Raw genomic sequence first — 20642 nt, 5'->3', positions numbered from 1 at the left:
GCCTTTGTGTGTGTGGTTATTTGCTTATTTTCTATTGGTTTATAGAGCCACATGAAAGTTTAGCTGCGCTGAATGAGATTGTCTGCGTTTTCCATCACAAATAAGACCAGAACTGTGCTGGCGCAGCTTCGACTGTTGTGGCTTTTACTGATCCGAGTCCAGACGTTGCAGTGAATGTGAACTGTGGAGGTGTGCTCAATGCATCGGGTTGAGATGGAAAACAGTGAAATGGCTCCGAGCTGCGGCCTGGAGGAGCTGAAACTAAAGACGGTTTTTATCAGATAAGAAGGAACAGTTGCGTCGACCAGTCCACAATTTCACATAAAGCTGCATTTGCTCCTTCTAGGCCCCCCTTTAGATGTTATTAGCACCTGGAGGTCCAGACGTCTACCTGGCACCCCTCCCGCCCTGCAGGTAACCCAGCCATGCAACACAAACAGCAGCTGACTTCAAAACAACTCCGTCTGCACTCATTATGCCACTTTTCTCACCATTTAAGAATTCCCATGTGGTTTAAAGCCGTTCTCTAATGAAGCGCAATTAAAATGAAGAGAAGGTAATGAAAAATATTTACCCCCAAGTCCAATGAAGTGGCGGGCGAAGTTGATGACTCCTCTTAATCAGAACCACATGCCTGTTTCATATAAAATCTTGTTTTTGTGAGGCGTTAGCGCTGGTGCCAGGCGTTGAATTAACTCCTGATGGGAGTGAAGTCGGACTTTATCTGCAGCAGAAGATCCGAGCTTTGGCTGATTTATGCCGCAGACCTCATATTTCAGTCAGTTTCAGGCTGAGCTGAGGTGATGTAGATGTTCAGAGAGCTCACTGACGGTTAGAATCAAGAGTTTCTACAAAAACACGAGTGATGAATATTCTCAAACATCTTCTGTGAAGAATATTTTATAAATATGCTCAAAGGGGACTTTGATGGGAATTGAACCACTGACCTTGGCAGTATTAGTTATGTATTATTCACCAAACCACAGGCAGATCTTCTTGATTCAGGAAAATGTCCAAAGTTTCCCAAACGCAGTGACTTAAAATGTAAATATGTTCTGATGGCTGAGAGAAAAACCGCAAGCAGACGACATGCAGGAGACAGAACGGCACTCAGCAAAGCCAGAGTTGGACTTTTCCACGGATTTTATTTATCTCACTTGACCAGAAACTCAACCCACTTCTTTATTTTTTATTTACTTACATAATAAAATTTTCTTACGTGCAACTTTCTCGTGTTTGAAGATTTAGGTCAACATGAAACGAAGGACGTGCTCATTTGTTTGGCTCATGCTAACGTTGTAGCTCATCACAGCGAACGGTGAGCTTATCTAACGTCTACCTGCTGCCTGTGTGTGCTCAGGTGTGTTGGAGAACAGATCACAGATTTGTTTTTGTTGTTGCCATAATTACAGTTATTTCCAGTGGTTTGTAAATTTTATCAAGCCTGGATCAACCCAGAAAAATGTTCCTCAGATTCTGAAGATCCCAGAGAATCAGGAGAAATCTCTGTGCGCATGGGACAAGACTTAGAAGAATAAAAGAAGACACAATTTTTTTGTCCTTCTTTAATCTATAGTTTTGATCAGACAGAAGTTATCCAGTAAATGACAATGGTTCTTTAAAGTGGTCTGAAGTTGTTTCCTTGTCCCCATTTTGAAAGATAAAATTTGTGTTTAAAGGGGTGCTATTATGGCATTTCAAGTTTTCTGAGCTTTCTACGGTGTTACGGTGTTGAATCCTCATCAGACATGTGAACGACACTGTTTTATCACCTAAACGCATGTTTGAGTTTGAGTTTGAGTTCCAACATGCTCTCCGTTCGGTTTCCATGGCAACGAAAAACGTGTCGTTTTAGAGAGTTTTTTCTACTTGGAAATCCTTGTGACGTCCCGGGGGATAAGGTTCGGTGATTGGTTACCTTCTACTGGTTAACAAGGGCATGTACAAATACATCAGGCGGGTGGAAAACGTGGGATAAAGTTATTTCCAACGATGGCTGGTGAGTTTACCAAAGAGAGACATCCTGCTGCATTCATTGCTGTGGGTTGCTGTTTTCCACTTTGTTTTCAGGCTCTGATTCAGGTTCCAACATGTAGGGCTGTATGCTATGTGTTCACATTGTATTTTGTTTTTTTTTATTGAGTTCATATCAGCCTAATCCTTCTGTTTATGAGACGTTACAATGACGGCGAAAGCAGGTGTGGTGCGCGCTCCCGATGTAGCGCAGTGGCGGGAGGCGGGGCTTAATGCGGAAGAGTCTCAATCCACTCGTTTTGCCCGCAGGCTGATCTGACAGCCTACGGAGAGGGTCGGTCTGAAGTAAATAAAGCCATTTGTGACAATAACTCGATCAATCCCAGCCCTTCTGGGCTCAGAAATAAAAATAAATTAGCCTGAAATGCACATAATAGTTCCACTTTAAATAATTTGGCCTCTTCCTTAAAGCTGCCGTTTTAAATCTGAATGATTTGCAGGCGATTTGGTTTTGGTATCATGAGTCAACAAAGGATGCGTCACGTCTTCAGTTCAGACACTGGAGTGCTCATTTCTCATCCCAAAGATCATCGTTTTGATCAGAAAACTTCAGAATAACTTGTGTCACTCATGCTAATAAGACTGCATCTCCAGGTGTCCCTCATCCTCAGGCGCGGAGGTGTTTGTACCACCTCGGGAAACTTTCTGATTCCAGCACGTTAGTTTGCAAACACGTATGACAAGTGGAAGAAGAAAACCACAAGTGAAAAGACACGAAGCAGACGTGGACAGAAACAGGATGTGGCTGGACAGCAGGGTGATACGATGGAAACTGCTGGCGTCAGAACGTTTTCTTCATCTTCAGGTTGCAGCTTGTTGCTCAGGATTGTAATGTCAGTCTGCTCAGTGGAGCTACCAAACCTTTAACCAGCCTTTCTGGTTGAATGGATGCTTTTCCCATCTGAGATGAGCTCTAAAGCCTAATCCGAAGCCTTCTGCATCGGTGTCCATGGAGAACTCAAACTCAAAGCTTTATAAAAAACTGCAGCTGTTGTACACAGACAAGTTTTAAACATGAATAATAAAAACGTGGACCTCAAAAAGGGACATAAAACTGTGCAGCTGCTTCACAGGAATACGATGCTGCAGAAAATGAATGTCTGGCTTATTTTTCTGGCACATTCAGTCATCCTGCGGCAGAGAAGGCCCTCAGGGTGTAAAACTTTAGGTTGCATAAGGGAATCTGAACATTATAACACTTATTTTATGAAACAATGAACCCTTATGGACACAAGACCATCATGTAACCTTTGACTGCTCATCTGTTCTCCATCCAATGGAGTCATCTTTGTCAATCAACACAAGTTAAAGTCAAAATTCAAATTAAAAAACATTTTATTTGTCTCAGAAAGGTTTTCAGCTGTTGGGATGGAAAAAAAAACTTTTGACCCAGATAATCTTATATCAGTGACTCATATGGCGTCGGCAGATCAGATAAAACGTTTGACCAGAACCCTTCAGGACCTCGTACACCAGCAGGAAAACCAGTTCTCAGGTCAAAGTTCTGAAAACCACAGTGAATCAGCTTATTCTAGAAATACTCTTCTGATGGCAAAAAGCTGATTTGGTTACTGTAGTGATGCTGCTGTTAGACTTTAGCTCTCATCTTTGGTTCCAGAGACATAAACTTCAGATTCGTCATTGTTAGATGGGAGAAAACTCTGGAACATCCAAGTATCGATCTGATCAAAGCAGGAATTTAATGTTTGCACGAGACCAGAGTTCTCTGCTCAGACAGTGAGAAAGAGCTGAGTGTCATCAGCATAATGATAATCAGATATGTTGTGTGTTTCCATAATCTGAGCTAGAGGAACTACAGGGGGCCTGAAATGGAGCCTTGGGGAGCTCCATGACTGTTTATATAAGGATAAACTATTAATCTCAGAAGAACTTGGTTTTATTCAGAGCATTATAAGTGAATATTTTCATAAAACTGTCACAGAAATAGTTATTCTGAAAGGAAAAAAGTATTAAGAAAGTAAAACTGTCTCAAAAGGTGGCCCGACTGTGTCTCCTGTCCTGTTTTCAGACTGGTCATTTATTTCTCCAGTCATTAAAACCAACTGGTTAGGGTTAGAAAAGCATGGCGTTGCTGTAAATAGACACCGTCACAATTTACTGCACTTCACAAATCACCTTCTTCTGACCCACTGGGTGAGGACTCCCACCCCAGCTGCAAAATACACAAATGTGGTGCAGACATGAAAGAAGCCTCCAAGTGAAATATATCACTCTGAGACAAGAGCTGAGTGTCAAGGAAAAATCCACAGCTTGACTTTTTTTTTTTTTTGCTTTTTTTGGTAAAAAAACAGAACTTTCTACGTGCATAACTTTAGCCTGTTAGCATATTCACTGTGACGACTTAGCATACTTTTTGTTAGCACAGATCTGCGTGTAAAACTACAAATTTAATATAATTAATCTGAATTAGCTTCGGTTTAAACTGGTTTAACTTCAAGTGTAAAGTTTGAATTTCTGTGAGAAATTTCATTGTTTTGGTGATTAGAAAGATGAGTTTTATTCCCTGCAGGACAGATTTTCCTGAGATCTGAGATGTTTTTAAATGAGTCTCTTGACCGGAGATAATCCTGATCAGAGTGTGCATGTCAGTGTGCCAACATGCCAGTAATCTCCCCGGTCACCAGAAGACGGCATGGGAAGCTGTGGTGCATTAGCTGTCAGACGGGACTGCTGAGAAAACAGGACGGACCAATCCCACGTCAACATGATGTCCCTGCGGTTACATTCCCACGATTCTTTTACCAGAAGTCTGCCCTGCTGAACTTCTCTTCGTTTCCATGGATACATCAAATGTTAAAAAAAAAAAAAAAAAAAAAAAAAAGATTAGTTTCCCTTTTGCTCCCTTAGAGCCCAACTGAGTCCCCGTGCCGGGCCGCGCTGCTCGGCCAGTTTTCTGATCAGATCCAGATGCTGCTGGAGTGTGGACGAGGACAGCATGGAGGCTTCTCCGGACTGATTGATGGGGTCAGGACGAAGTCACATGATCCCTCCTCTTCTGTCTCAGATCGTCTGTCCAGCCCGTCTTCCTGCTGTCAGGGCGACAGCGTCCGCTGCTGAGACGTGTTGCAGCTCAGCAGGGAGCGGACAGCGTTACGCTCGGTTCTGGCACTTTGCCTCCCATCTGCCGAGCATTTAATGAACTGCTTTTATAGTCGGGGGGGGGTAAATCTTCACTGCTGTTGGTAAACAGAACCGGGTTTGATTGACTTTTTCCATCCACCACACTCATTTTTAATTACACTAAATTAAAACCAATGCAGTTAATGCAAATCTCAAGTTGGACAAAGTTTCCACTGTTTGCCTCAGAAAAGCTGTAAAAATCTACGAAATGATCCAAATCCAGATGTTTTGTTTAGAAATGGTAAACTGAAGAAGGCTTCACTTTGGTGCTGAGACGTCTCACATCCTGATAAAAGCAAGTTAGAGAAGGTTTTAGATGATGCTCCAGTTATACCAACTCAACTTTATTTATAAAGTCCTTTAAAACAACCACAGTGCTGGACATGACGTTGTGGTCAGGTGTGTTGGAGCAGGGACACATTGAAATCCTGCAGGGCTGCAGTAGGACTGAACTGAGTCACCTGACCTTGGATGGCAGATGTTGGCAACAGGGATCAAATTTACCTTAACTTATGAGGAGGACGTCAACAAGAAACCGGTTTAGACTGGATCCATCGTCTGGAAATATACATGATATAAAAAGATTATTAATAATAATAATAATAATAATAACAATAATCTCAGGTTAGTGGACTAAGCGGACATCGTATGACACCAAACAAACGGAATAAATACGCATCCATGGAGCGTTTACTGGGCGACAACCAGCAACATTTTTGTTTTGTATTTTAGTTTTATTTATTTGTTTTGTTTTTTGTTGGAAATACTTTTCTTTGTTTTAGTTTAACGTATGAATGTATAGTTTGAATAAAAAGAGTTAAAGTGACTGTATTTGATTCTAGTTTGGGGTGATTGAACAGGAAGCAGGTGCAGCAGCAGTGATTGGAGAAAATTCTGCTTTTTACCAGTAAAATAAAAAAATAAAAATTAGTTAGAATAAGTGCAGTTTATTTAACTTCCCTCAGTGTTATATGAAGTAATTTCCAGTCTGGACATCTACTTGTGCTGCTCAGTAATCTGCTGTTGGTGTCGATGCATTCAGAGATGATCGTCTGCTGAATGATTTTCTGGTAAATCACCAGGAATGTGTGTCGGCCTCGTCTGTCCCTGCTGAAACGGTTTTGCAGCCCTCTGTAAACGCCTCTTCTCCCGTTTCCCTTCAGGACCATGCCGACTCTGCGCTGCCCCGCCGTCCTGCTGCTGTTGGGCTTCCTGATTGGTCTGAGCTGCTCCCTGGACCCCAGAGACCCCAACGTGTGCAGCCTGTGGGAGAGGTAGGGCCTAAACAGAAGCTCGGACTTGATCCGTTTATCGTGTTTTTCTGAAACGTGCACATTGAGATCATCTGAAACGTGCACGTTGAGATCATCTGAAACGTGCACGTTGAGATCATCTGCTAAATGCGGGACAGTAAAACGTTTTTACACAGGAAATGAACACAACATGGACAACAAGATGTTTCTGTTTGGTTTATTTTCATTTAATTTCATCAGCTGTATATAAAGTGTTTTTTATTTAGCAGATATAAACGTTTAGCCTCAGTCTGTTCAGTCAGGTAAACATCTGGTTTGTTGTTTATACTGTAAATGATGGTTGCTGACTGAATAAACTCCCATCCTGTCACTCTGACATTATTTAAGGTGGTATTTAACTTTTTGTGCTTAAAGCCCTGATTCCAGGAGTTGGGACACTAAAAAATGTAAATAAAAACTCATAAAAAATATTTAATTTACAGTAGAATAAAGGGAAAAATAAATTTGAGCATTTCATATAAATACAAGCTGTGACAGGCTGGCGACCTGTCCAGGTGTAACTGTCCAGGTGTACCCGTCGAGGCGTACCTGTCCAGGTGTACCCGTCTAGGCGTACCTGTCCAGGTGTACCCGTCTGGGCGTACCTGTCCAGGTGTACCCGTCTGGGCGTACCTGTCCAGGTGTACCCGTCTGGGCGTACCTGTCCAGGTGTACCCGTCTGGGCGTACCTGTCCAGGTAACCATCAGGGGTTACCTGTCTCTCGCCTGATGATTTCTGGGACAGACTCCACCTTTCCGTGACCCGGAACTGGACTAAGCGGTTAGAAAATGAATGAACATAAATCTGAGCTGAGATTGAAGGGACCATATTTAAACATCTCCTCTGTTAACGTCCGTCTGGGAGCAGTCGCTGGACGTCTAGGAGACGGATGGTGTCCCATTTTTCAGCAATGTTGCTACCATCATATTATGAGCTGGCAGTCACATGACTGGACATTTGATCTGTTTACTATGTTCTAATGTAGATGAAATGTTTTCTAACTTCTTCTGGGGACTGTGGTTAAAGGGTTTTCTGATAAAGTGTTGGGCAAACCTTTGACCCGATGATGCCATTAGTGTGTGTTCCACATTTCATAACACGACATCTGATAGTTGTTGAAACATTCCTCTGGAAACCACAAATGTGTGAATCATCAGAATCATCTGTCTTCATCTGCTGGGAACCACGCACGTCTTCGTCTCCTTCCAGCAGATCTATGCAGCAGATGTTGAGGTGTTTGCAGGGAACATATTCTAGCAGTCACCTCTGGATCCTACAATCAGCATTAGAAATGTCCATGTTTCTCTAAAAGCAACAATGAAAGCAGGTTTTGTCATTAAAGTTCGTTGAAATGCAGCTGAATGGTGTGTTGATGTGAAAGCAGAGCGATGATGGTTGACTGCACATTTTCCTTCTTTTCAGCTTCACCACCTCAGTCAAAGAGTCCTACTCCCATCCGTACGACCGTGTGACGGAGGAGCCCTGCTCGGACCCGCGGACCGCCTACAGATGCACGCGCCACAGGTACTTACTTCCTGTTGCTGGCTTCGCCTTCCTGTCCGCAGACCCCCGAAGCTTCACGTTCTCCTGTAATTCCCTCAGGATCACCTACAAAACGGCGTACAGGCAGGCGGTGAAGACCGACTACCGCAAGAGATACCAGTGCTGTCCGGGCTACTACGAGAGCGGGGACAGATGTGTTCGTAAGTAACCATGGAAACACCTCAGCAACCGACATCCCAGACAAAAATCTGCAGTAAATGAGCACAACCTTCAGGATTCTTATGCATCCTGTTGAATTTTGAGGAAATGACTTATTAGAATCCATAAATATATAAAACCTGAAACGCAAGGAGACGAACTTTCACCCAAACGGCATCTGGAGCCTTTTTCAGGCTTTTTGTCGCTCTCAGTAATCTGATTACTTTTCATTATCCAATATTTTTTATCCCTCTTTCTGTAATAACTATTTCTAATCTGCTCCTGAGATGAGTGTAAAACTGCAGGCTTGTACAAGCCGACGTGCACGGACACGCGTCCATGCACGCTACCTGATGCTGTGATGAAACTAGCGCAGCAGTAATGAAGTGCAGTAGCCCAGATCCTATGAGGGTTGTGGTTTTTGAGTGAAACAATGTCACATGTATCCTCTCAGTAAGTCTCTTATTACTCCCAGTAAGCAGCTTTTTTTCCAGCCTCAGTACGAGCAGCATGTGGCACACGAAGAACCACAATTATGGGTTTGATTCCCTCCGGAGCTTCGTGCGCTACTTGTGTAATGGCTGGAATTTTAAACTAAAACATATTAAATGTGTTTGGGTTCCTTGATTTTTACGTAATTTCAGCAGTTATTGTTTGGTCAGCTGAGTTCAGAGGTGCAGCTCTGATTCAGTCCAGTTTGTTCAACATTAACTGATTTTTTTTTTCATGTTTACATAACAGATCGATCAGTTTCGGAGAGTTTTTAATAACTCTATTTATTTACTTGTTCATGGTTTGTGTACTGGAGAAGGAAAATCTTTATTTTTCAAGATGAATATACTGAATATCAATTGACACATATCAATCAGCCAATCACATGGCAGTAATTCAGTTCAGTCTGGTTGGAGATGATAGAGAGGCAACAGGAAGTCCAGTCAGCACTGGTTCCAACCAGAACATCATGTCTGAACACACAACCCGTCCAGCCTGGAAGCAGATGGTCTCCAGCAGCAGAAGACCACAGCGGGTCCCTCCTGTCAGTAAGAACAGGAAACTGAGGCTACAATTCACACAGACTCACCAGAACTGGACAATAGAAGATGGAGAAACGTTGCTGGTCTGATGTCTCCAGTTCAGCTCCACATTCACATGGTAGGATCAGAATCTGCTGGAAACATCATGACAACATGGATCCATCCTGCTGTCAGGATCAACGCTTCAGGCTGCTGCTGGTGGAATGGTGGGGGGAGGTTTACTGGTCCCAGTTTGGTCCCCTTAGTACCAGTATGACATGGTTTAACCTCCACAGCCTACCTGAGTCCTGCTGCTGACCATGTCCATCCCTTTCTGAGCACAGTGTAGCATCTTCTGATGGAAACTTCCAGCAGGATGATGCACCATGTCACAAAGCTCACATCATCTCCACCATGACGATGAGTTCACTGTCCTCCAACGGCTCCACAGTCACCAGATCTACATCCAGCAGAGCAGCTTTGGGACGAGGTGGAACGGGAGATTCTCATCATGATGAGGTGGAACGGGAGATTCTCATCATGATGTGGTGGAACGGGAGATTCTCATCATGATGAGGTGGAACGGGAGATTCTCATGGTGATGAGGTGGAACGGGAGATTCTCATCATGATGAGGTGGAACGGGAGATTCTCATCATGATGAGGTGGAACGGGAGATTCTCATCATGATGAGGTGGAACGGGAGATTCTCATGGTGATGAGGTGGAACGGGAGATTCTCATGGTGATGAGGTGGAACGGGAGATTCTCATGGTGATGAGGTGGAACGGGAGATTCTCATCATGATGAGGTGGAACGGGAGATTCTCATCATGATGAGGTGGAACGGGAGATTCTCATGGTGATGAGGTGGAACGGGAGATTCTCATCATGATGAGGTGGAACGGGAGATTCTCATCATGATGTGGTGGAACGGGAGATTCTCATCATGATGAGGTGGAACGGGAGATTCTCATCATGATGAGGTGGAACGGGAGATTCTCATCATGATGTGGTGGAACGGGAGATTCTCACCATGATGAGGTGGAACGGGAGATTCTCATCATGATGAGGTGGAACGGGAGATTCTCATGGTGATGAGGTGGAACGGGAGATTCTCATCATGATGAGGTGGAACGGGAGATTCTCATGGTGATGAGGTGGAACGGGAGATTCTCATGGTGATGAGGTGGAACGGGAGATTCTCATCATGATGAGGTGGAACGGGAGATTCTCATGGTGATGAGGTGGAACGGGAGATTCTCATCATGATGAGGTGGAACGGGAGATTCTCATGGTGATGAGGTGGAACGGGAGATTCTCATGGTGATGAGGTGGAACGGGAGATTCTCATGGTGATGAGGTGGAACGGGAGATTCTCATCATGATGAGGTGGAACGGGAGATTCTCATCATGATGAGGTGGAACGGGAGATTCTCATGGTGATGTGGTGGAACGGGAGATTCTCATGGTGATGAGGTGGAACGGGAGATTCTCATGGTGATGAGGTGGAACGGGAGATTCTCATGGTGATGAGGTGGAACGGGAGATTCTCATGGTGATGAGGTGGAACGGGAGATTCTCATGGTGATGAGGTGGAACGGGAGATTCTCATCATGATGAGGTGGAACGGGAGATTCTCATCATGATGAGGTGGAACGGGAGATTCTCATCACGATGAGGTGGAACGGGAGATTCTCATGGTGATGTGGTGGAACGGGAGATTCTCATGGTGATGAGGTGGAACGGGAGATTCTCATGGTGATGAGGTGGAACGGGAGATTCTCATGGTGATGAGGTGGAACGGGAGATTCTCATGGTGATGAGGTGGAACGGGAGATTCTCATCATGATGAGGTGGAACGGGAGATTCTCATCATGATGAGGTGGAACGGGAGATTCTCATGGTGATGAGGTGGAACGGGAGATTCTCATGGTGATGAGGTGGAACGGGAGATTCTCATGGTGATGAGGTGGAACGGGAGATTCTCATGGTGATGAGGTGGAACGGGAGATTCTCATGGTGATGAGGTGGAACGGCAGATTCTCATGGTGATGAGGTGGAACGGGAGATTCTCATGGTGATGAGGTGGAACGGGAGATTCTCATGGTGATGAGGTGGAACGGCAGATTCTCACCATGATGAGGTGGAACGGGAGATTCTCACCATGATCAGGTGGAACGGGAGATTCTCATGGTGATGAGGTGGAACGGGAGATTCTCATGGTGATGAGGTGGAACGGGAGATTCTCACCATGATGAGGTGGAACGGGAGATTCTCACCATGATCAGGTGGAACGGGAGATTCTCATGGTGATGAGGTGGAACGGGAGATTCTCATGGTGATGAGGTGGAACGGGAGATTCTCATCATGATGAGGTGGAACGGGAGATTCTCATGATGATGAGGTGGAACGGGAGATTCTCATCAAAACTGTGTGATGCTTTATGTCAATACAAGCAAAATCTGAGTTTTTTTTTCCAACATCATGTTGAATGCATCACACCAATACTGAAAGTTGTTCTGAAGGAAATTGGGGTTCCAATGGGACCAGGAGGTGGACCTAAATAAGTATTTTTATATTAAAATACCAAATAAAAGATGTAGACATGAGAACAGAAAGTTTGCATCGACTGAACTGATGAAACCATCTACAGCTTGTTGACTAGCTGTTGTCGCTTACAGTCCGTATACATAAAGTTAAACTAAACACAGCCTTGCATGGTTTCAGCTTCACAAACCTTCCCAAACATCAGTGGATGATTTGAGCCATGCTGGATGGTAATAACAAGGTGCGTTGTCGGGCTAAATGCTCCACTGTTCTGCATTTACAGCTGCTTATTGTGAGCGACTTCAAACAGCAGCTTCATCCTGCTGCTCCGCCTCACAAAAGCTCCAGATTCCACTCAAACAGCTGACGGATCCATGTTTGGAGTTCTTATAAATGAAATGTCTCTTGATAACATGTCATCTTTCACTACAGAATGATGTGAAGTTTTTCTAAACCCACATAATTACATATAATCATACTTATCTACTGGATTTGAAAGCATGTTGGATCCTCTAAGTTCAGCCTCCCGCAGCCTCATGCTTCCAAGTCAAGAGGAGAAAATAATGAGTGGAATGATTGTTTGGTGTGTTTGAACGCGCAGCATGTGGCTCCTCGGGTGAAAACATTCATCTTTGTAACAAAAGGTGAAGAGATTTGTGGCGAATTGGCAGCCTCAGTCATAAAAGCGGCTTTGGATGAAGTGAATTAATGGCAGAAGCGTTTCTGATGCTGGTTACTGAGACTCTTCACAGCGAAGCTGCTGGATTATAAGAACGGCATCGCATGTTTCTCCTCAAACACTCAGCGTGAAAGCTGAAAACAACTGAAATATTACAGATAAGACACCAAAAACATGCTAATTATTTAATCCTCTGAGCGGAACTGAATGATGTAAGTGGCTCACATCCCTGTTAACTGAGCATCTCTTGGTTTTTTGCCAGTAATTTGAGAAAATTACGCGCAGAATGACTGTTTTTCCCAGTCGTGGTTATTGGGAAGACAGAAAAAACATAAAAATTCTAAATTTATTAGATAATTTGTGATTTTTACCAGAATTGTCCAAATTAAAGCCGTAAAGCTGATAAATTAGCAGGTCTGAGAGCCAAGCTGGTTTGGGGTGTGTAGGTACCTTGTTACAGCTGTGAATCCACTAAAAACCACTTCATCCTCCTTATTTATGATTGTATTGAGTCTTTTCAAGCCTGACATTGAGAGGATTCTGCAGGACGACATCTTTATGTGTCACACAGTCAGTCCTCTCGTGGAGGTCGGTGCTGCAGGCGCCAACGTTTGTCAACTTGGGGGTCGTGTCCCAGACGGTTTAGGAAGCGCTGCCATAATGAAAGGTGTGTTTGGTTCCAACAGGTTTCAGGTTGGCTGCATGTTGAGCAGTTCAGAGGCATCCCACAGGGTTCTGCACTCGGCCCACTTCTTTTTCTGTAATTTCAATGGATTCCTGATTCTGTGATGCAGCAGTGTGTGTTAACATAAACCTGTCTGCAAACTCAAGTCTCACGTTTAGCTAAACCTGTCCAGATATCTGTTTTAAAGTGTAAATATGTAAATAGTTTGTGTTGTGTGTTTGTTCCAGACATGAGAGAATGATGTACAGATGAGAAAAGGCTCGGTCACTGCTGATCTGTGTGTTATTTCTACAAACTTCTGTTTTCTGGTTGCCTTTATCTATTCATACATTCATTTTACATAATTTTAGCCTCAATCTGCTGTCTGAGGCTGAAACATCACGTCTCCATGGAAACATCATGTCTGCATGCTGACTGGGATTAAAAGGTTTCAATTTCTTTGTGCATTTTTACATTAAAAAAACAATAAAACAAAAAAAGAAAACAGGTGATCAAACAGCAACAAAGCGACTCATCGTTTAGCAGTTGAATAAAGTTAAATGAGGCTGCAACAATTAGTCGACAAAGTCGACAATGAAGATTCATTGACGAGAAATTTCATTGTCGATGCGTTGCGTTATAAATGCCGTAACGGCTTTGCTAATAAAACGCTGCGCCAGGCAACTTCAGAACTCTAAAGACCTAACAGACGACGCAAAGCACCACAGGAAGTGCTGGGGGCCGTATCGTCAATTTGTTTAGACAACAAAGAAGAAACTGACGGCGGCGCAACTTATTTCCAAAGTTTGGGGATATTTCATGCTTAACTAAGCGTTAAACAGGTGAACTGTGTCGTCTGCCATGCAGCGTTGGCGTACCACGGCAGCACGACAGTCATGCATGAGCATCAGGAAGGAAAGCACCCCGGAGTCATGGTTTCCAGCGTTCCGCATGGCAAAGTTAGCATTAGCGACTAGTGATTTGCTGTTGTTACCTCTGCCAAAGAGCTTCTGGTTTACTGGTGTTTTTCTGTTTGTTTGTGTTCAAGATCACTCAAAAAGTTATGGATAGATTTTCATGAGATTTACTGGAGTTGTTGGAAATGTGAAAAGGAAGAAGTGATTTAATTTTGGTGGTGATCCGGATCACTGTTTGGATTCAGGAATGTTTTAAAGGATTATCTTGTTTACCTACAAAACAGGCTTTTTCAGGATGTAAACAATCATTTCAATACAATTCTGAGAAACTTAAGATGTTAAAATATTTATTTTGTTTTTGTTACAGGAAAATTCTGTACAGCTTGGATATGAGAACTATAGCTAAGTATGGATGTTTCAGAATAAATTAGTCGTAAGCTGTGAATCTAATATTAAACTGGTTCAGGAGTCGTTCTTTTAACTTCCTAAAGGACATTAAGTTGTGACTGACTGGGAATCAGGGGGACATTTATATGATGCAGATGAAGAGAGACGGGTAAAACATACTGGAACCAGTAAAAAGAGCTGCGTCAACTGGAAGCACAGATGGTGGGCGGGACAGAAATAATCATAATTAATCGACTAATCGAAAAATTATTTACAGATTAGTCAACTAATAAGATAATTGTTAGTATCAGCTCTAAAGTTAGACCTGGGTTTTGCACGCGTGATGCACCCTGTGTGAGTCCTACAAATGCTCAGGTCTACAGGTTTCAGAGGACTTCCTAATCTGTGCCTTTTCCCAACAGCTCGCTGCACCAGGGAGTGTGTCCACGGCCGGTGTGTTGCTCCAGACCGCTGCCAGTGTGAGCGCGGCTGGCGAGGCGACGACTGCTCCAGCGGTACGAACCGGCTCACACATTCCCTCACACTGACTCCCATCTTTTCTCTGCACACATTCATCTGAATGAAAGCTTTCAGCGCTACTGTTTATACTTGACATACACAACAGGAAGTGGCGGATCTTTGCACACACCACTTCATCACACAGAAGGCGTCTGCAATGGAAAATGCAAAGGAGCATGACAGCATGCACTGCAGTGAGTCAGAAACAGGTTTAATCACCCAGAAGAGCTTCCAGCTCTTTTCCTGCTGGAAGTTTCCATCAGGAAAAGGAAATTAAAGTGGAATAAAAGAGAAAGCTTTGACTTAGCAGAAGTGCTAATAAAACCTGCTGCTGCTCCGTTCTGACGCCTCTTACTGGACTCCAGCGCTTATATAACCATTCATCTCTCACTTATCTTTAATATCACATTTCTTCCTCCAGAAAGCGTGGATTTGGCACCCAGAGACAGGTTTTCCACAAGCTTCATCTCCCCTTTCAGAGCAGTCAGCTGGGTCAATAGTACACAGCCCTCCTCCCCCCTTGTCTCCCCCTTTTCTTCTGCAGAGAGCTGAAATTAGCTTTAACTGGTGGTGGAAGGCTTGTGAGAGGGAGGACGGGAAGGGGAAATGGAAAATGTTACCCCGTTCTCCTCCTCCTGAAAGTCTCCTCTTACACTGCCCCTCTTCCCAAACCCTCACTTAACTTGTCTTTCTTTGTGCCTCTCCTTCTTCCACTCCTCATTCTCCTGTTTCTCCTCGGCTCGGCTGTAATGGATGCCTGCATGTTGCGCTGCTGGATGGGAGGGTGGGAGGCACGAAGGGGAGAGGCAGGCACCGTGAGCTCCTCTCTTTATGAGGAAAAGATGGTAAAAACATAAAGTAGCTGACATGGAGCAGGTCGTCGGAGTCAGTAGGGTTTTAGAAGCAGATCCGTCTCTGTTTTCCAAGCTTGGAAATCCATGTCGGAGTTCTTTATACCGAACCTCGACCTCGGATCAGGAAGGTCCCCAAAATCTGGAACCAAAACCACCACTGAGTGTCATTTGTGCAGATTTTGTGGATGTTGGATGGAGGCAAAGCCCCAAGCCGCCACTTGGACAATGCACTGGGGAAATGGGAGAATTTTCCCATCATATCAGAGAGCATTCCTCTGAAGGGATGCCAGCTCACACACATGCTGCCGTTAGCGGCTTCACACGCAAACACACAGGCAGAACACGCCTCATGATGCTGCTAGTTTCACCAAATGATCTGGATTAAAAGCTGCAGGACAAACCTGGTGGGAAACTGATCACAGAAGTTTACATCTCACACACACACACACACACACACACACACACACACAAAGTGGGAGTCAAACACACAAAGTGCTCGGCTACAAAGCAAATGAAAGCTGTCCTCCCCAGACATGATGTCTCTTCTCTGTTCACACAAAGCCGGTTCTGCAGCACAGATTCATTTCTTCATGCTTCTAGCCAGAGGTTAAACTGGGATTTACTCTGCTGGGGGGCGGGGGGGTCTTATGTGCGGTAAGGACAACTTATGGACTATCTGATGCAGCAATAATGATTCTGAAAAATGTGGTAACTTCATTTTAATTCATGCAGCTGATTTATGTTCTGTTAGGTTTCAGTTAAACCGACGTCACAAATCAGCCGGAGAATCTGACAAATGAGCGTTTTCAGTGTGAACCCAAGTTTGTCTGGAAAAGCTCAGACGGCCGAGCGCAAGCGAAGGCAGCGTGGAAAATATTTTATGTTGTTTCATATGAAGGTTCTGCTTCAGCGAGGGGCGAGGAGGGTTGTGTGCTTCATCATTCAGCAACTTCCTTCTCTAAATATTCCGTTTTTTTTAAGATGACAAATATTTGCACATCTTCTGTAAAACTTCCACAGTTTATAGAAATAAACATCCAGCTCCTGTAAACTCTTGTTCGTTTAGTCGCTCTGATCTAAAAACAAACAACTTCTGCAAACTTTCTGCTCAGGTTTTGACTGATCATCAGTGTGTTGATGTGTTTTCCTGGATCAGCTGTCTGAATAGTTCTTATGGAAACAAACAATCCAACTAAACAACAAAGTGAGGTGGAGAATCTGCATCCTCGAGACCAGAGAGGAGTCGTGGTAATGTGGGTAATAAAAGATGATCTGTGTCCACCCTGCTCTTTAATCCTGTTCAGATACGTTAGTTTGGTCGTTGAGGAAGAGTTGAGATGCTTTCTGCTCCAGATGTACGTTAACAATGGAAACATCTCAGATGTCACCAGCAGGAGCATGAAGGCCATGAGGAGGTCTGGTGAATTTCGCCCATTCCTTCGCTCACCTGTGGCTGTTTGAGCGCTTCCCGTCCTGCAGACCCTTCGGTAAATCTCCCCTGCCGCCCTGCAGAATGTCTGTGTAAACATAACCGCTGCTCCAGCTGAGATTCTCATTACTCAAGGTGACGCGATCCGACAGAACCCTGCTCCAGTGCCCACACAGAGAACGAGGGAAGTTATGGCTCTTTTAAACAAAGGAGGCAGAGGTCCTGCTCTGCGATAACGCAGTAAACACTGCGGTTCAGGGCAGAGCGCTTTGCTCCGAGCCAAATTTGGCTCTGCTCTACCTTCAGGGTGAAGGACGAATGAGCTCATCGGGTTTTTCAGCAGACATAAAGGTTGGCTCCGACTTTTGTGCACAGTCTGTCGATCAGAGAGAGCAGAGGATGATCCACAGCAGGTCGACATGAAACCGGTGGGATCACTTTTAGCCTGAAACAGGATAAGTGACGCCCATCCATCAGCTGCATCCGCGTTAGAGGATATCATGTCCTCTGAATGAAGACTGATGTCCGTAACAGTCGGAGTAAACGCTGAGAAATGTAAAATATGCAGCCGTGACCAATCTGTGTTCTCTCCGTGGACAGATCTCTTTATCCTGAATTGAAATCCAAACCTTGTGTGAATCTGAACATGAAGAGCCAATCAGGCTCCTGACATTAACTATGAGGACATTTTCTGTCTGGTGGGCTCCATACAAACCTCTCCACCAGATTGGGATCATTTGTTGGTAATGTGACACTCCGGAGCCGAATGAGGCCAGTTTGGACGTGGAATCGAAGGGCAGCAAGCGCTCCTCCTCCTCTTGCTTCTGCTCTGCCGTTCATCTAGAAGCTTCTGGGCTTATTCAGGTCGAGGTTTTGTTTATTTGTCATGACTTCATGTGTTGCAGCGTCTAGAGAGAAAAACCAAAAGTAAAATGTGCACAAATGACCAAACAAGCAGTGCAGTTACTGTAATCTTATTTCATTTCAGGGTTTTTATTTAATTTAGTCGAGAAGCAGAAGCATTGCTGTTTGGATGGAGAGGAAAATTGAGTTGTCCTTTTACCTTTCAGACTGTGATGAGAAACACTGGGGCCTGCGCTGCAGCCAGGCGTGCCGGTGTGACAACGGCGCCCTCTGCGACCCTGTGAAAGGAACATGCCAGTGTCTCCCGGGGTTCATCGGACGCTTCTGTGAGGACGAATGTCCAGCAGGAAAGTTTGGGAAGGGCTGCCTGCAGAGGTGCAAATGTGAGAAAGGAGGTTCCTGCGATAAAGCAACGGGGGAGTGCTTGTGTCGGGAAAACTTCACAGGGACTTTGTAAGTACATAAAATGGAAAAATAAAAATTGAAATGGAGATTTTTTAGGCTGATATTGGCAGAGAAGATTTAGCACGGTTTTTATGAGTGTAGACCACAACCTCAACTCGACTGCTCATCCCACAGATGAATTTTCCCAGCAAACGTGGCTCCATTAAAACAAGAAATAAACAGACTCTCCAAATTTATGAGATTTATTACTTAACGTGTTTTTACAGCATAGAAATAACAAGAACTTCTTTACTCTTCTGCATGAAGGCAAGGCGCGTTTATTTGTACATCACATTTCATATACACAATAATTCAAAGCGCTTTTACATAAAACATTAAGAGCTTTACAGATGGTGCAAACAAAACATTAAAATGTAAAAAAGGGACCAACAAACCGATTCTACTTACAAGTTTTTTTTCTTCTGGAACTTTTGTGTTTCTATTTTCATACTCATTTAATATCTTAATATTAGGAAAAGCTAAAATAAACCCAAGACTCTAAATATCGGCAACATTTTGTGGCATTGTGTTTGGTCTAGGGCTGTGGCGACATGCTTTTGTCCTGATTCGATTCCGATCTTTTAGGTGCCGATTCGATTTAAATTGCAATTCTCGCAATTCTACAATATTGCTGATTTTTGTAGATTAAAAACAAAATAAATGTATAAAACTTTTTTTTGCATGTAATTTTTCTTGATTTCAATTAGAAGAAAACAACACAGTAGCCAGTCCATCATTCTGCTGCTACAATCCACAAGGAGACAAGGAACAAAAAAAAAAAGATTAATAAAAACAAAAACAAATGACAAAAAATATTATAATGGATGATTTTTTTTATTTGAAAAAAATATCTTTTTTTTTTTTTTTTTTTTTTTTTTTTTTTAAACAATCAATTTTAAAACTGTGAAGCAAAAAAATCCCGATTTTCAATTTTTCTCTTCGATTTTCCCACCCCTAGTTTGGTCTTTTAATTGTTTAGATATTTTAAATTGCACCTCCCTGTTTATGAAGATTGAAGCCCCTTTTAAACAGTTGGTTTAAACATGGAGTTGGTTTCAAAGAAAACTTGATGTGCAGAAGAAATGGAATTAACTTTATGAATCTGGCAAAGATTGAAATAATTTAATTTCCAACTGTTTTATGTCTGAATTTGTTGAGAAAAAAATAAGCCATGCATATGTCTACATATCACCTGAGACCAGATTAATTCATATTCTTGTGGATATCCACCACAGTTATTTCTTGTTTTCATTTTCTGTCATTTGTTTCCAGGTATGACAGTGACTACTTCTACTCATCTACAACCACTATCAACATACTTAGTGCAACTACACAGCCTGATTAATTTGCTTTTAGTCAGTCAATGAAAGTGTTTACATTTTAGTCGACTTTTCTAATTGTTTTGGATTTGTACTCTTGCTGTTAACTACTTCTTATATTGGACTAAAACCTGTACCAGGAAACAGAAAAATGCTGCAAAGACCAGTTTATTTATTTTAAATCAGGCAGTGAAAAGTGTAGAATTACATTTCTTGTAATAGTGTTTCAAAAGGTTGCTTTAGATTTACACTGCTAGTTAAGGTAACTGCTTCTGATACTGAACTACAATCAGTACTGGCATAAACCACACACCAACACTGTAAAGACGTATTTATTTGCCTTAAGCCAGACAGTGAGAGGGTTAGAGTTACATTTCTGTGATGTGTTACTTTTGATGGTGCAGAGATAGTAATTTGCAGACTGGGTGGTCCTGTTGATCTGAGCAGTAAAGGAGACGATGCTGTTGAGGAATTAATTAATATGGAGTGACAGAGCACAACTAGTTATTATATTAGAATACAACTTATTTAATTTTTATAAGGATTGTCAGAAGATTGATTTAGATTAAATCTGCTTGTGGAAACGTGGCTAACGAGAAGGTTACCTGCTACTTTTATGACTGAGAGGCAGTATGTTTTTGCCCTGTAGCTGAGATTCAGCAGCATAAAGCTGTCTTTACTTCCTAACAGGTTTTGTTAATTTGAGGCTTTAGAATCACGTGACTGTATGTTGTAGCTTTTTATGCCACTAGGGGGCAGTATGAGTCACATGTGGAACAGTCTGATCTGTCGGCTTCTCTTCGGTGTTGTTGTTATTGCTTCTTTAGTTTTGCTTTA

General features: G+C 43.1%; 1 protein-coding gene across 1 annotated transcript in view; it reads left to right on the top strand.

Moving 5' to 3' along the window:
- Positions 1-20642, top strand: part of pear1 (platelet endothelial aggregation receptor 1) — a 72229-nt gene that overhangs the window by 29551 nt on the left and 22036 nt on the right. Inside the window, exons 2-6 of the mRNA XM_079241423.1 lie at positions 6339-6449; positions 7891-7992; positions 8071-8171; positions 14799-14891; positions 18249-18495. Coding sequence (XP_079097549.1) covers positions 6343-6449; positions 7891-7992; positions 8071-8171; positions 14799-14891; positions 18249-18495 — 650 coding nt within the window. The 5' untranslated portion in view covers positions 6339-6342. The remainder of the gene's footprint in view (positions 1-6338; positions 6450-7890; positions 7993-8070; positions 8172-14798; positions 14892-18248; positions 18496-20642) is intronic.

This window comes from Telmatherina bonti (assembly GCF_933228915.1).
Source record: "Telmatherina bonti genome assembly, chromosome: 5".
In the NCBI taxonomy this organism is placed as follows: domain Eukaryota; kingdom Metazoa; phylum Chordata; class Actinopteri; order Atheriniformes; family Telmatherinidae; genus Telmatherina; species Telmatherina bonti.
This window is presented reverse-complemented; position numbering and strand designations above follow the sequence as displayed.